The 17,164-nt window shown below is 32.1% G+C and overlaps 1 protein-coding gene across 1 annotated transcript in view; it reads left to right on the top strand.

Moving 5' to 3' along the window:
* Nucleotides 1-248: 248 nt before the first annotated feature.
* Nucleotides 249-17,164, top strand: part of LOC135954342 (putative mediator of RNA polymerase II transcription subunit 26) — a 52,603-nt gene continuing 35,687 nt past the window's right edge. Inside the window, exons 1-3 of the mRNA XM_065504482.1 lie at nt 249-1,267; nt 2,146-2,253; nt 16,635-16,713. Coding sequence (XP_065360554.1) covers nt 1,123-1,267; nt 2,146-2,253; nt 16,635-16,713 — 332 coding nt within the window. The 5' untranslated portion in view covers nt 249-1,122. The remainder of the gene's footprint in view (nt 1,268-2,145; nt 2,254-16,634; nt 16,714-17,164) is intronic.

The following is a 17,164-nucleotide window of genomic DNA, read 5'->3' as shown; positions in this document are numbered from 1 at the left end:
CCCACACTATATAAAATTTAATAATCCCTTTCTACATAGTGCAATGTCATAATAAATTTTTAAATTTATCAAAGTTTTATACAAAAAAATTTCCATAAAAATTTTCTTTAAAAACATTCAATACATTTATGAATAAGGCCTTAAGTATTTAATTCCAACATAAAAATTTAGTTAATATATGCTCCACAATTTAAACATTCTCTTCCTTAAATTTGATTTTCTATGCCATTTCTTTCATTACAGATTGATGTCTTCTTCTAAATCTATTATTACGGTTTTAATCTTTATCAATGCCAGCAACAGTCGTTGAAAGTTAACAAAACTTGTACCAAAAAACAGCAGAACAATACAAGTATTAGTGAAAACAATACAAACAAACAAACAACAGCAGCAGCAACCAACAATCGTATTTGGCTAAAGAGGACAACAGCGAAAGGACTACAACTAGTTAGACTAGATATATAATCCACTGAACAAGGGCCAAATCAAAAAACGAAAGGAAGAAAATAGAAGCTGCAGCAGTATAAGTAGTATAGAGAGATAGTCTAAACATTTTTAGCCTTCCCAAACATATTTATACAAATATTTCAAACAATCGTGGATTTTTTAAGTAGAAATAATCTCTGGCTACAACAAAACAACAGAAAAAACGCAATTTTATGAGAAAAATTCTTTAACATACAACTAGATTTACATACAGTGAGGCATCATAACCACTCACATCCAGTAAATGAATCCAGTGTGTGTAGATATATTTTGACTTTTGTTGTTAATGCGTTTTTATGAAGGCATTCAAGGATAAAAAGCTTTTATTGAAATAATCCGGCTCAAGTTAAAATAGAATACTTAACCGAACAATAACATACAATCAAATACCAAATACCATAAAAATAATAGAAGAGCAGCAAAAGCAAAGAAATATTACTAGCTGAACCACACATACTAACACCCCGAAAAAAACCCGCCTTCCACAGATTCTATTGTACTCCATTTCGAACATAAAAAATTCCATCTATCTTCAAGTTGTTTTCTACAGCGTTCTCTGTGTTGTTAAGCTAAAACACATATTGAAATTATCACCCTGCCACAGTCAGCCGCCATAGCAGCCCCACCATCATCAACATGAAGTTGTCAAAGTTATCTAACCAAACCAACTCTCAAGATCCGCAAGCTGTTAATTCGCGTATATTTGTGGGAAATTTAAATACATTTCAATGTTCGAAAACCGATGTAGAGCGTATGTTTCAAATTTATGGCCGTCTCGCAGGTTTGTAGACATTTGCTACTTAAATTTAGTGTGTATTTTGTATGTGTGTGCTGCATTAATATTTGCTGCAAGTACTTACCCAGCAGTTGTGGGCTGACTGTGCCGAACTACTGATTTTGCATATCATTTAGAGCGACTACTAGTTATATATATAGCTACATGATCATACATAGATTACAAATAGACTGTCTAATAGCTTGTCCAAATTAGTCAACGCATTGGTTTCACATACAGTTGCCTCACTAGCTACTTAACAGTACTGATTGTAAGCGGAAGCTAAATGACCTTAAATTGTCAGTTTAAAAGACATCTCCTAAACAATCCAATAATCCATTGCTTAACAAATATTCCTCTACAATATATTACTTATGGAGGCTAAAATACCTACATTCTAAAGTGCAGTGCAATACAAATGTTTAAAGTCACTACACTATAGGTTACTTAGAGACACTAAAGTGACAATTTACTTCACTCTAGGTTACATGGGATGTCAGTATAATAAAGAAAAAGGAAAATAAACTGTATGAGAATGAGAACAAAATAAACGTCTAAACTGACTACTCTCTAGATTACTTAGAGACACTTAAGTTACAGTTAACTTCACGTTAGATTACCTGTAATCTATAAGGTAACCAATTGATTTCTCACTACACAACAAAGAGCACATACTTATCAAATGATCCAAAATATATAAATTGAAGTTAGCCAATTGATCAGACATTATATCTAAGGGATACATTGACTACTTGTAAAACTGCTGGGTAAAACTGCCACCACACATTTACTACTTATACATTTTCAATATGTTTAAGATTTAATTAAAGAAATTTTCCACATTTTCTGTGGCATTTTTATTATTTTTATATCTTTCTATATAGGAATTTCCATGCACAAAGGTTATGCATTCGTACAATTTACAAATCCTTTTGATGCTCGCAACGCCTGCCTGGGTGAAGATGGCAAAATGGTTTTAAGTCAGACATTGGGTAAGTTGCAACGAAGATTGATGATTTTTATTTTATTCTTACGAGTACATTGTTTTTAATTAAATAACATAAAAAGTATGTTGTTAGGGGAATGACTGGATTAAGATTTTTTTTATAAAATATTAGTTAAAGATTGCTATTTATGTTGGTGATATAAGTAATAATAAAAAAATTGCAAGCATATCTCAAAACCTCAAGTTTTTAATAAGAAATTTTAAAAAATTCCAAAATTTACAGTACTTTTGAATGGTTGGACCCTCATCACCACTGTTATCAGAATCATAATCGGGTTCAATTTCCTTCCGTTGGAAATTATGACCTATGAAATGCAAAACACTAATGCTTCATAAGACTTAATGGATTTTACTGCTAATGATCCGGATCGATTCCCAAATTGGTCTTATTTGTGAAGATTCCAGAAACTTCCTGTATAGAATAATACCAAAGTTGATTTGCATAACTCAATCTGCCTAATCGTGGAAAATTATCAAAGCCCATCAAATGCCAAAATTTACTAATTTCGAAATTATGACTTTGATTATTTTTCACTACAAAAGCTCTGTATTCTGCTCGATATCATGTGAAAAAAATTTCAAAATCAATTTAAAACAAGTAAGAAAGTATGGTCGGTGAAGCCCGACCATATAATACCCTACACTAAGTAAAAGAGCAAAAAAATTTTTCTTTTAAAATTTCAATAATTTATATTTTTGAGTGATTTTCGGAAGTGGGCCTTATATGGGGGCTATGACCAATTATGGACCGATCACCATGAAATTAGGTCGTGTGATTTATGTGTATATTAAAGTTAACTATGTTGAATTTTGTGTGTTTACCAACATTTTTAAGCGATTTATGAACGTTAAAGTGATTTTCGGAAGCGGGTCTATATGGGAGCTATGACTAATTATGGACCGATCGTAACAAAATTTGGTGACATGAATTTTGTGTATATAAAACTTATTTGGAGCGGAATTTGTGGAGAGACATATATAAATTAAACATGTATGACCCATAAAGTCCAATTTCGGAGGGACATTTGTATGGGGGCTAGGTGAAATAGCGGACCGATTGGAGCCAGTTTCAATAGGCTTGGTCCTTGAGCCGAAAGAATATTATGTATCAAATTTCATCGAAATATCTTCAAAATTACGACCTGTACTCTGCGCACAAGGTTTACATGGACAGCCAGCCAACCAGACGGACGGGCGGACATCGCTTAATCGACTCAGAAAGTGATTCTAAGTCGATCGGTATACTTTAAGGTGGGTGTTAGACTAATATTTTTGGGCGTTACAAACATCTGCACAAACGCATAATACCCTCCCCACTATGGTGGTGTAGGGTATTATGCGTTTGTGTGTCAATCAAATTACTCTGAAAATTTTTTACGTGTTATTTTGGAAATTATTACACAGAGAGAACAGATTCATGATAGCAACCGAATTTGTTGACAATCGAATGATTCAGTTGCACACATAGAATTTTTCGGTTATATAAACAGAAAGAAAGAATTTCGGTTAAAGCAACCAAACTTTTGTTACCCCCTTTAAAATGTTGTAGCCACAACTGAAAAATTCGACCACTGAGGTAGAAATACGGTTTCTATTGAGACTCTGTTTTCTCTGTGTAGAATTTTTTTTAGTGTTGGAACTAGCAAAGCTTTGCTTTGGAACTAGGAAAATAGGTTATGGGAGGGAGGATAGAGCGAGTAGGGTTTGTGGACATTCGATTTCAATTTTTGGACATTTTAAATAACAGGGAAGCTCCAGTGAGAAGCTTGTTCCACATACGGACAGTACGGCTAAAGAACCTGTAGTTGTTGTGCAGTCCACTGGCCAATCGACCATGATGAAAACGTGTATTAAGTAAAATTGTGCGGGTATCAGGAAAAGTTCCATTATTTTATAAGAACACATTCCATTGTAGTACCGATAGAACAGTGATGCCAGTAATGTAATGCCACCATTAATCACCTTCGCACTCTCCTGTACGAGGTAGAGAAGCTTTAAAATAGACTTTGAAGCACCTACACATACATGGGAGTTGTACTTTTTCCAATTTCGGTCGAATATAGGTGGTATAAATAGTGAGGAGATCATATGGAGTGATGTAATTCCAACACCGTTTCAGAAAACCTTGCGACCCTATTGTCACAAGGTTCCGATTACAGCAATCATTCATTGTTTGCCTCATTGCACCAATCTCCGACATGCTTGGTCTATAACTGAAGGAATATGAATTGCAAATGTTGCTGTTATCTGCAAAAGAATAGATAGGGTTGTATTAAACGCTTTTGAAATATCTAACGTCACCACTTTACTTTCGCCAAAACGGTGTATGGAACGACACCATTTTTCCGATAGGAAGGCTAGCAAGTCTCCCGTAGAGCGACCTCTACAAAATCCATACTGACGGTCGCTGAGTAAATTGTTGGACTCTAACTATTTCACAAGATGGTAGTTAACCATACTCTCCATAACTTTGGAAAGTGCAGAATAAATTGCTATTGGGCGATAATTTTCAGGGTTGTCCTCTCCTTTTTTAGGAATTGCGTTACGTTAGCAATCTTGCAAAATACAGGAAATTTTGCGGCACTGTATGAAGTGCTGAAAAGAAGAACACTGCTTCGAAGAACACTGCTTCAAGAACAGTGCTGGTATACCATCAAGCCCAGGAGACTTATTTTTGTTGAGATCCGCTAAAACCCTTTTAACTGTGGCTTGAGCTGTGTGGCACGTAGCGTTGTTCCGTTGTATTGTATGGTGGACTACAACTTGAAAAATCTATGTCGTAAACCAACTATATTAAGTCCGGTTATCAGCTTGCATTGGTGTAACTGGAACACTTTCAACTAGTCTTTCAGAGGCACTAAACCCTATGCGAAGATTCTGGGCCTACTGCCCTCAATCGTATACCAACCTTTGGACTATATTACTCCATATACTAGATTTTGATGGGGTGTTCAAAGTCTAACTTCCCTCCAGGAGTGAATGGTGTAGGGGCAATCTTTTATATGAATATGATACCATGATATCTACAGACTGTTCTTAAATGAGCTATGTTTTCTTTGCATAACTTGGGATATGCATCTCATACCGTCTTCCGAATGAATGTAGTGTTTTTCATGCTGAAATTTGACTTCATTCTTCGTTAGTCAGGAAATGTAATAATTCTCTGCCAAGGTCGTCTATCTGAGATTAGTTTAGTTTGACAGAGACTAATATGGCAATGAACCATCTTTGGATCTCTCCAATGCGGTTTCAATAGCAATTCCACTGGGCAGACAATTTCTTCCAAAGGCTGAGAATAAGATTACAGTCAGAACAAAACACCCTTTTGTAGAAATGTATCCTTTGTAAGTGTTGTAGAGTGCTATATCCGTCCATGAGATCTACAAAGTTTTTCGAACCAGAGTTGGTCGATTTGTACACCTTGTATTCTAACTGGTTGGTTACAAATTACATGTGCTGAAACAGGCTGGTTACAAGTTACATTTTCAGAAAGTTTATGGCCTCCTCAATTTGTTCATAGATCATTTTCGGCCCTATGTGCTCCTACTAACAATTCTGAATTTATACTCTGCCATCTCTGTTGTTAAATTTATTTTGGAATTAGCCCCTCTACTTACTGTCTGTCAACCTAAAACTTTTATTCTTTTTATCGATTTTTTGACATTTAAAATAATTTTTAACCTAATTTCCCCTGAAAAGCATATTAAGTCATGGAACTAATAATTTCACTTTATTATGATAAATTTTTGAATTTTTTTTTATCTTTCTTTTTTTGGGGTAATATTTCTACATACATTTGCCAATTGACCTTTGAGGCAGCAAGTCATGTGTGAAAATATGAATATGAATGAGTACGAATGAGGAGCTCACATCCACACAGATACATTAATGTTGCATGCAAAACCTCTTTTAATAAAATATCAATTTATTTTTATAGCACTTTGTCTGTTGCTGGTTTGTATTGTTGCTGTTGTTGTCGTTGTTTTCTTTTGCTTTCCTGCTCTTCCAATTTGACTGCATTTTCTCGTTTCTCACTGCAGATTGTGAAATCATGGCAGTATTTTATAAATACAACTCGTATATCGTATGTGTATACATTAGGTTGGTTCTGATTTTACAGGTTTTTGAAATTCAAGGCTCCCAAGTTCTAAATTGTTTTTCGTCATATAAAATCAAATGCTGAAAATTTGAGTAAAATTATTTTATGGGTCAATGTAAAAATATTTTCCATAAAAAAAGTTTAAAAAATAAATGATAAAAGCAATTCCAATTAAAAATGTTGCCCGATTTTCACCATACTTTACAGTATAATTTCAGAGTACTTAGAACTAATGTGTGCAAAATTTTATCAGGACTACCATATAATCAAAATATTTATGACTTCTCAAACAGTATTCAGGGCGAACATTTGTAAGGGGGGGGCTAGGTGAAATCATGAACCGCTATTGTGGGAAATTTCAGTCAGCTAACTTATATTGTTTGTCTGCGATGGATATTTCGATATACAACCGATCTCTATTGATGGTGGATGAATAAAAAAAATTTCTACTTTCCTACTGAGAATAATGAAACGGCTTGCTGCAGTAACTCTTATTAATATATTGGACATCTCCATAAAAAATTCATTCTTTTCAAATATATTTATTTTATAGACTTAAAAATGCGGAATTTGCAGTAGATGGCATATCTTTTTAACGCGGCTTTTGTTTTTAATAACTTATATGTAATTTTGAAGAGTACGTGTCTGTCAATTTTTTTCAATTAGTTATTGAACATTATAGTGTAAACAATAAAGTTTTTTTTTGCTCCGAAACTGTCGAATTTTGTGCCAACAAAGCGATATATGCGGTAAAGTTCTGCTTCACTTCTTTAATTTGAAAAACAGTTCCGACGAAGCTCACCGATTGCTCACCAGAGTTGATGGTGAATGAGTTTCATCGGTTTCAACGTTCAGGAGATGGTTTGTTTGGTTTAGAAGTGGTGATTTTGATACGGAAGACAAAGATCGCACAGGGCTGCCAAAAAGTTTTGATGTTCTGGAATTGTAGGTATTACTCCATGACGATTGTTGTCAAACTCAACAAGAGCTTGCAAAATCATTGGTTGCTATTCAAGCAGCAATTTCAAAATGTTTGCGAGCAGCAAGGAAATTCGTTTTGGATAAACTGAATTGAAGCCGAGAGACCTTGGAAGACGATTTTGCATATCCGAAATGATGTTTGAACGCTATAAAAGAAAAACATTTTTGCACCGAATCATTACATGAGATGAAGAATGTATCCATTACGATAGCCTCAAGCGTAAGAAGACCGGTCAACCAGACAAATTGCTACCAGTGCCAAATATCCATGGCGCTAAGATAATTCTTTATATTTATATGAACTGCTGAGATATGAGGTTACCATCACAGGGAACCTGTACCGAATGCAACTGATTCGTTGGAACCGAACATTGTCCAAAATGAGGCCAGACTTTAAACCGTAAAATTTCATCATGACGACGCTCGGCTACATGTTGCAGTAACTGAAGTGGTTGGGAAGTTTTACCGCACCCACTTTATAGAACAGATTGTACCCTGTTCGGCTAATATTTGTTTCTATCGATACAGAACGCTCTCTCTGGGATACACTTCACATCAGCAAGACGACCACTTCTTTTGGTGTGGAATCCATATGTTGCCAGAAAGATGGGAAAATATTATAGCTAACAATGGCCAATACTTTAAATTTATACTGTAAAATTGTTTCAAAATAAATGCTAAAAATTTGAAAAAATTCCTCAGTTTTAAGTCAATGCTTTCATAATTTTTTTTTTATATATTTTAAATCTTTGAAGTTGTTTTTTTACAATATTTCGATTTTGTGGCTTATTGAGTTACTGCAGTAAGCCCTTCAATTGTAGATCTTAGGAGCACTGAATAAGTTTTTTATAAGGTTGACCCTAATGTACATTATACATACGTATTCGTATGTCGAATTCATTACAATGTTTAATGAAATTTCACACCTTTATTGGAAAATGTATGAAATATTTCATGTGAATATTGTAGATATAGAGCAGAGAAAATATATAGCAGAAATCAAGTCAATGAAAATGAAATTCTATTACTTATGTGAGCTTTATAATTCACGTTATTTTTTCGATAGCTTTGGGAACTATTAGATTTTTTTTAAAATATTTAATGTACAAAGCTGGGTGTGTAGTACGAAACTAATTCGAAGCGACTCAATTTATCGCATCTCAATTGAAAGGACAACACTGCTTCTGTCAACGCGAATATGTCAGACGACCCCTGTCAAATGTTGAACAATCTAAGTCATTTAGGTAGTGTTTGACAGCCACTGATTTTAGACAACTGCGTGACTTGAGGAGAAAATAGAAAAAATTAATTTTGTGTGCTAATTAAGCCTATTTTTTTTGGAAAAAACCATCACTCAAACTAAGCTTGATAAATACTATGGGAACTCTGCACCATCAGTTTAAATGGTAAAAACGGGTTTACTTAATTTTGTGGCCGTCAATCACGGAAGATGCCGAACGTTCTCGACTATCAGTTGAGGTTTCTACACCAGAAACAATTAAAAACAAGTCACTAAGTAAAAGAGCAAAATTATTTTTCTTTTAAAATTTCAATAATTTATAATTTTGAGTGATTTTCGGAAGAGAACCTTATATGGAAGCTATGACCAATTATGGACCGATCACCATGAAATTAGGTCGTGTGATTTATGTCTATATGAAAGTTTACTATGTTGAATTTTGTGAGTATACCAACATTTTTAAGCGATTTATGCACGTTAAAGTGATTTTCAGAAGCGGGTCTATATGGGAGCTATGACTAATTATGGACCGATCGTAACAAAATTTGGTGACATGAATTTTGTATATATAAAACTTATTCGGAGCGGAATTTGTGGAGACACATTTATAAATTAAACATTTATGACTGATAAAGTCCAATTTCGGAAGGACATTTGTATAGGAGCTAGGTGAAATAATGGACCGATTTCAGCCAGTTTCAACAGGCTTGGTCCTTCGGCCGAAAAAATAATATGTACCAAATTTGATCGAAATATCTTCAAAATTGCGACCTGTACTCTGCGCACAAGGTTTACATGGACAGCCAGCCAGCCAGCCGACCAGACGGACGGACGGACTGACGGACGGACATCGTTTAATCGACTCAGAAAGTGATTCTAAGTCGATCGGTATAATTTAAGGTGGGTGTTGGACCCGATCGGAGATTGAAAGTGCGAGAGATTGTGGAAGTCATAGGCAGTTTCAATTTTGCATGATCATTAGGTTATGAGAAAGCCGAGTGAATTTTTATTATTTCCAAATCTGTGGAAATGTCTCCGTGGCAAGAGATTTGACTCCAACCATGAGATCATGTCACAAACCTATTTTGGTCACCTTGACAAAACTTTTGGAAGAGATTAAAAAATGGGAGAAACGCTGGACAAAGTGTATAGAACTCAAAGGAGACAATGTTGAAAAATAAAACAATTTCTTATCCGAAAACCTGTGTTTTATTCAAAAAATCACAGAGTTTTAGTTTGGTGTCCCCGTAGTTTGGAGTATTTAAATTCTTTTTTGCTTATTTTTCGCACCTCACTGCAACTGCATCATGAATTTCCTACATACATTAATGCATACATGAATACTGAATCACTTTTGTCGTTTTCGCTTTTGGTTAAGAGGAGGAGTAGGTTTGAGTGTGTGTATTGCGAATGTAAGCTTTTATGAATTTTAAAGAAACTCCAAAAATATTTACTTTCATACTCCGAGCAGGAATAGTACACCAGGACACAAAGTTCATAGTTTATGAACAACAGCACACTAGAGAAGTAAAAACATGAGACAAGTGATTTTTTTTTTTTTTTGGAGAAAAAGTAAAAAAAAACGACAAAAATTAATAAAGTAAAATATTCGTATGAGGACAGGAACAAGGAGAGTGGGATGGAGTGAAAACAAATGTGTGAATTTTACAGAAAACATATTTATGCACTTAGCGTTTACACAGTCACACTCACAGACTTATAACTTGCAGCAGATAAATTTGATGATGCCATTTCTCAATATGGTTTTCATAAAAATAAAAATGTTTTTTTTATGCAATTTTATTTAAGAAAATCTGTGATTTAATATTATTAGCTGGAGCAAAATGAATTTAAAGCTTAAGGACAGTTTGAAAAATGAACAAGAAATAAAATTTCAACAATTTGTAAAATTGAAATGAAGCTTTTTTTGAAATCCTTTTTTTTTCCAGCCACTTTAAACCATTTAAGTGCTTATTTCTGTAAGCGGCGGAAATCCTTCTTATTTTTATCCTCAATCTTAATTATACTTAAAAGTCTACAAGTTTTTCTAACTAAACATTTTTAAGGCTGTAGAGGAAAGACAAAAGCGAAAGAAAAAAAAAATGAGGAAAAAATTTAAAAAATATTTTATACTTGACAGCCATAGTAAGAATTTTTTCACCGCTTTCATTCTTATTTACAGGCACCCTTGGCTTGTTGTGTTTTTCATTTACCTTGCCCATTTTTTTTTATCCACCCCTCTTTTAAACCACATTTATTTTGCCTTTTTCATATTTTTTTTCATGGGTGTGCTTCTTAAATATATAATTCGGAAATCTTAAGAATTATATGAAGCACCTTGTTGTTTAAATTTTTTCAGTTTTCATATTTTTCTTTTTTTTATTTTCCTTCCTAAATGTTGACTGTCACACCCTTTTCACATTGTTTATTTGGTAAATTTGAACGGCGTGTAATATTTTTTTAACGTTTACTTTTCTTTAAACATAATTTTATTTTCACCAGGGTTTCTTTAAAATATTTAGTTGATTGGCGCAAGTATGAAGACCATTTTTATTAAGACAAATGGTTGTTGATTGATTTATGAGTTGTGTTTGGAAAGCTGAAAATGGGTGGGTGGTAGTTTTACTTTAGCTCGGTATGGTTTAATATAAAAATTAATTTATTAAACAAAAATTTGATTTCCATAGTAATTAATTAATGTTGTGCTTGCATTTAGTTATAAATGAAACACAATTTTATTAAGGACATATCGAACTTGATCAACAAGAGGGTATAAACTAAAAATTTTTAAAATTTAATTTTTGCAAGAAATCAACTAACAACATTAATATCTATCTACTGTTTATACCCTACACCACCATAGTGGGGAGGGTATTATGCGTTTGTGCAGATGTTTGTAACGTCCATAAATATTAGTCTAACACCCACCTTAAAGTATCCGATCGACTTAGAATCACTTCCTGAGTCGATTAAACGATGTCCGTCCGTCCGTCTGGTTGGCTGGCTAGCTGGCTGTCCATGTAAACTTTGTGCTTAGAGTACAGGTCACAATTTTGAAGATATTTCGATCACATTTGGTACATATTATTTTTTCGGCCCAAGGACCAAGACTGTTGAAACTGGCTGAAATCGGTTCATTATTTCACCTAGCCCCCATACAAATGTCCTTCCAAAATTGGACTTTATCGGTCATAAATGTTTAATTTATAAATGTATCTCCACAAATTGCGCTTCAAATAAGTTCTATATATATACAAAATTATTGTCACCAAATTTTGTTACGATCGGTCCATAATTAGTCATAGCTCCCATATAGGGAGCTTCCGAAAATCACTTTAATGTGCATAAATCGCTTAAAAATGTTGGTATACTCACAAAATTCAACAAAGTAAACTTTCATATAGACATAAATCACACGACATAATTTCATGGTGATCGGTCCATAATTAGTCATAGCCCCCATATAAGGCCCACTTCCGAAAATCACGCAAAAATATAAATTATTGAAATTTCAAAAGAAAAATGGTTTTGCTCTTTTACTTAATGTAGGGTATTATATGGTCGGGCTTGACCGTAAATATATTTTTAAATGGAATTTGCTTACTATGATGTATTCGGATTTTCAAATTCTCTTAACATGTAACCACAAACAGTTTTAAAACTCCACTGAAAATTTTAAAATTTTGAGTTAATACACTCTTGTTGATCAAGTGCGATATGGGGGAATAAAAGATAATAAGTCTCATAATTTTGCCGTTCCTGCAATTTTAACTGAACAGTTTAGTGGAAGTGAAAAATGTATTTTCGATCTTATTGAAAAACGGAAAAACCTTAATAACACATATAGACATTTCCACTGTAAAGAACGCGACAAAAATAATGAAATCTTAAACTAGATTTTCGTACTAGATTTTCGTAGTACTTTAAAGCTCTGTTTTTAGTTCAAAACCTGGGAATCAAGAACGCGACATTAAATATATTTCGTTTCAAAATTTCCTTAAAATACACTTTTAAAGTATTTTTTAAATTTAAATGTAAAAATTTACATTTTTTGTACGATTTAGCATGCGACATATCTTTCCGTCTCGTTTGTTTTAAAGATTACTTTAAGTAATTTCTACTCAAAATTGCACTAACTTACAAAAACTTCGAATATGTTATTAATTGGTTTAACATATTATTTATATAGCACTTCAAGAACTTTAACTTTTTAACTAACTCCTTTCTCAAAGATTTGATTGCAGACATATATTTATCATTAGTATTATTTTTATATCCATTTGTAAAAAATCTAAATATTCAGCGCAAACCATTCATCCGTCTATTGATTTTCCAAAAAAACTCTCTGTTAAAAAGTTTTGTTTACTATTGAAAATGGGAAATATCGGTCCATGATTTCACCGAGCTCGTATACAATCCCCCCGGAATACTGTTTCAGCAGTCATAATAAAGCTGATTATCCGGCAATGTTGATAAAATTTTGCACAAATTATTTTTAAGTTCTCTGAAATTATATTGTAAAGTATGGCGAAAATCGGGCTACATTTTTTCCTAGTCCACATACTATAAGTTTCCTCTTAGAAAATGATTTGAACATTCATACACAGAGAAAACTGATTCGTGATAGCAACCGAATTTGTTGCCAATCGAATGATTCTACCCTGGCAATCGAATTTTACAGTTGTGGCTACAAAATTTTAAAAGGGGTAACAAAAGTTTGGTTGCTTCAACTTAATTTCTTCTTTATTAACTGACATTCTCTTGATAGAACCGAAAATTTCTATGTCTGCAACAGAATCATTCGATTGGCAACAAATCAAGGGGGGCACCCGGTGGGTTAAATTACCGAAATGGAATTACCTTTAAGCAAGACTAAAACATTTTTTAATCTACGCAGTTGTTTTAGAAATATAATTTTTTTTCGGCAAACAAAAATAATTTTTTAGAAAAATTTCGAATTTTTTGTTTTTTAAAATATTGGAAAATGCAGCAAAAAAAAAAATATATATTTATAAAACGATTGCTAAGATTAAAAACGCGTTAAGTCTTAATTAAAGATAATTTAATTGCGGAATTTAGTTTTTTTCCCTTCTTGACAGAAAAAAAAGTGTCAATTTCGTGCAATATAATGAAATTGGACATAAACTATTTTATAGGAACCTGAATCTTTCTAAAAACGTTTTTGAGGATCGGTCCATAATTGATGCATATAACCCCCATATCATAAAAACTAAATACTGAAGTTTTGAATCAAAGTACAATGGAGCTGAAGCTAGAAAAATTAAAAAAAAAATTTACTCAAAATAATGACACATCAAGTGTTTTTTTGTTTGCACATAGGTTTTTGTCAACTTAGATAGGAATTTGACAGGAGAGCTTCCGATCTATGTATATTTATCTTTTTCAAAGAAGCAATATTATCAAAAAAATTAAACGTTGAAAATAAATCCATTCAAAACTACATTTTTTTATTATATCAACCCATAGACATTTATAAAAATGTTCGGAAATATCACAAATTTTTAATTTTTTAAAATTTTTTTTAAACGAAATTTCAAAAAATTTAAAATATTGTTTTCAATTAAAATAAAATAGCGAATTTTGAAAGTTGTACCTATTTTAAGACCAATTTGAAATATGCAGATACCAAGGAAATTAATTTTTTGGTCACAAATTTGTTCAATTTACCTGATTAAAATTTCCTCTCATGATTTTCTCTTATTTAACTTGCAATGTTTGTTTGCATGTTTTTTTAGGTCAAAATTTTAAACTAAATCTCGCAGCACAAATAGGCTGAAATTTCCATTAGACCTGGTGACAGTGCAATATTGTGTTCGAAAATTCGAAATCAAATATAACTTCGAATGTTCGAAAAATTTTCAAAGCTGTTAAAATAATCTCTAGATCATGCATGAACCTGATGACAGTCAAATATTAAGTTCGAAAATTCGAACTTATGTTCGAAAATATTTTAAAACGGTTAATATAATCTCGAAATCATGAGGATTCTTAAAAGAAAACATTTCAGCATTTTTGGTGGACAATTTCTTACATTTTCCAATTTCGAACTTAAAAATTTGAAAAAAAAAAGTTCAAGCTTTTCCAATGTAGTTTCAGAATATAAGCTTTTTATTATAATTTAAATTCCCAATATTCTAAAGGATGTTCTAAATAGAAGAAAATTAATAACAAAAAAGAAGAAAATTAATAATAAAAAAAACATACGTAAAACCAGTTTTCAATTAAATACTCTAAGGGCCATTATTACAACTTGCCTTTAAGTTCGTAATACTAAAAGTTAACTTTAATGGTACCTTTTTCTATATCGTTTAATATTAGGAATTTAAAGGCATGTTGTAATAATGACCCTAAAGAAAAGAAAATAAACTTTAAAATTAATCAATCTATTAAATACACTATACAACTAAATCAAATTTTTTCCAAAATTACAAGGTCCGACCATAAATTTTGATAGAGGAGATAAAAAAAAGGCACGTGTATCGGCGTTTTGAAAGTTTACATCTGAATTTCATTTGAGGGCGGGTTAAAGTTTCTCAACTCTGGCACATTCTTATTGTTAATCGTCTTAAGAAACCATGTGATCCTTACATTTTAGGTATAAAATGTGTTCCGCAAAGTTATGTAAAATGTTACGGAGAATATTTTTGTAGAATATGTTAACCCTCTAAATCCTCAAGGCATGGGTCTTTTTTGTCCTTCTTTTAAAAAAGTGCATAAAACCACCATTAACACAGGGATTTAAGGGGTTAAACTGTTCTGCAAAAAAATTATACATGAAATTTTACTATAAGTCCCTGAATGCATCAAAACGCAAAATTCAACCGGAATATTTTAACCCCTTAAATCCCTGTTGTAATGGTGTTTTTTGCTCATTTTTAAAAGAAGGGCAAAAAAGACCCTACAAAAAAGACTCTACAAAAATATTCTCCGTAACATTTTATATAACTTTGCTGAACACATTTTATACCTAAAATGTAAGGATCATATGGTTTCTTATGAAGATTAACAATAAGAATGTGCCAGAGTTGAAAAACTTTAACCCGCCCTCAAATGAAATTCAGATGTAAACTTTCAAAACGCCGATACACGTGTCTTTTTTTTTGGTGTTGTATAGTGTTATTAAAGTTTATTTTCTTCCTTTAACAGCATTTAAATAAAAGCTTGTTTTAATAATCTTTTTCTTTACTAATTTATTTATTAAAATTTTAACTGTGGCTCTTTCTGTAGAAATTCCCATTAAGGATTAATTGCCAAACTATTCTTGGAATATCGATTTTGAAATAAAGTCTTTGTGTAGACTTTATTCTTTAAAAAGATAAGCAAAGTTCGTCTAGAAAATATTTAAAAGAAGGTAGAGTGGAATGAGTATCGTATGTTTTTGAATATTTAAATTTGTTGTTTAGAGGTCTAAAAAGTGAAGCCTTAAAGACTTTTGAAGCTGGGTGGGTTGGTATCCATTACTCCCATGCATGCATCACACTTCAAACAAAATTCTTTAAAACCTTAACGAGTTTTGCTATAAAGAATTTAAAACAATGCATTATTATTTTTTTTTTTGGTAATATAAAGAATTGCCTATGTACATTAACTATTTGTAGAATTTCATATGAATGGACAAAGTCATGAAATTATATACAATTTTTTTTTCATAATTTTTATCATTTTTTATTAAGACAAGTTCGAAACAAAACAAAAGCCTTATTGTTTATTATTTTCACCCACAGTAAATAATAATGGAAGGAAAAAAATAAAAATATAAATAGAAACCCATAACTAAACAGACTATAAAGACAATGAGAATAATATGTGGCTGAATACAAAAGTTTTGTTATGAAACTTTGTTTGATGCCAGCTTTTTGCTGGCCATAAATTTTACTCAAAAACAATGACCAAATGAAAATAAACAAACTGAAATAAAAAAATAAAATTAAATAAACCAACTAACTACTCATATGTAATTTTCATTTATTCGTAAACTCTTTTATTAAAATTAAATATTTGTTTGTTTTTTTTTATTATGTTTTAGATGTCAACATGGTGGCTGAGCCCAAACCCCACCAAGTGGGGCGCAAAAGACAGAATGTTAATAAAACCGGAAATGATTGGTAAGTGTTTTATAATAAAAAAAGGGGTAACTGCTAAATATTAGTATGAATTTTACTAAAAATTTAATATGAAATAGTTTTAAAATAAAACATTTCAAATTGTTTTTTTTTTTTTTATATAACAGACATAAATTGTTGACCCTTTCAAATATTTGTTGGAGTTTATGTATAGTTGTTTAAAGGATTTCTGTTTGTGAAATTTTACGCGAGAACTTGTCATATATTGGTACTATGTCTTTGTCCCTGGCATGTTATGGAGACTGTTGAAAATCCAACAAAAAAAAAAAACAGAAATTCATAATAAAATACTGACATTTTCGCTGTTTCTATATTTATGCTATATGAGGGACTCATACACCACTACTACCAATATTTTTACTAGGTTTTACTACAATATGATTCCTTCGACTACTACTGCCACGAGTACATATTGCAACGTTAGCTTTCCGGT

This window comes from Calliphora vicina, chromosome 3 (genome assembly GCF_958450345.1).
Source record: "Calliphora vicina chromosome 3, idCalVici1.1, whole genome shotgun sequence".
NCBI classification, from domain to species: Eukaryota; Metazoa; Arthropoda; class Insecta; order Diptera; family Calliphoridae; genus Calliphora; species Calliphora vicina.
The sequence above is the reverse complement of the archived record's forward strand: the minus strand, read 5'-3'. Positions and strand labels throughout refer to the sequence as shown.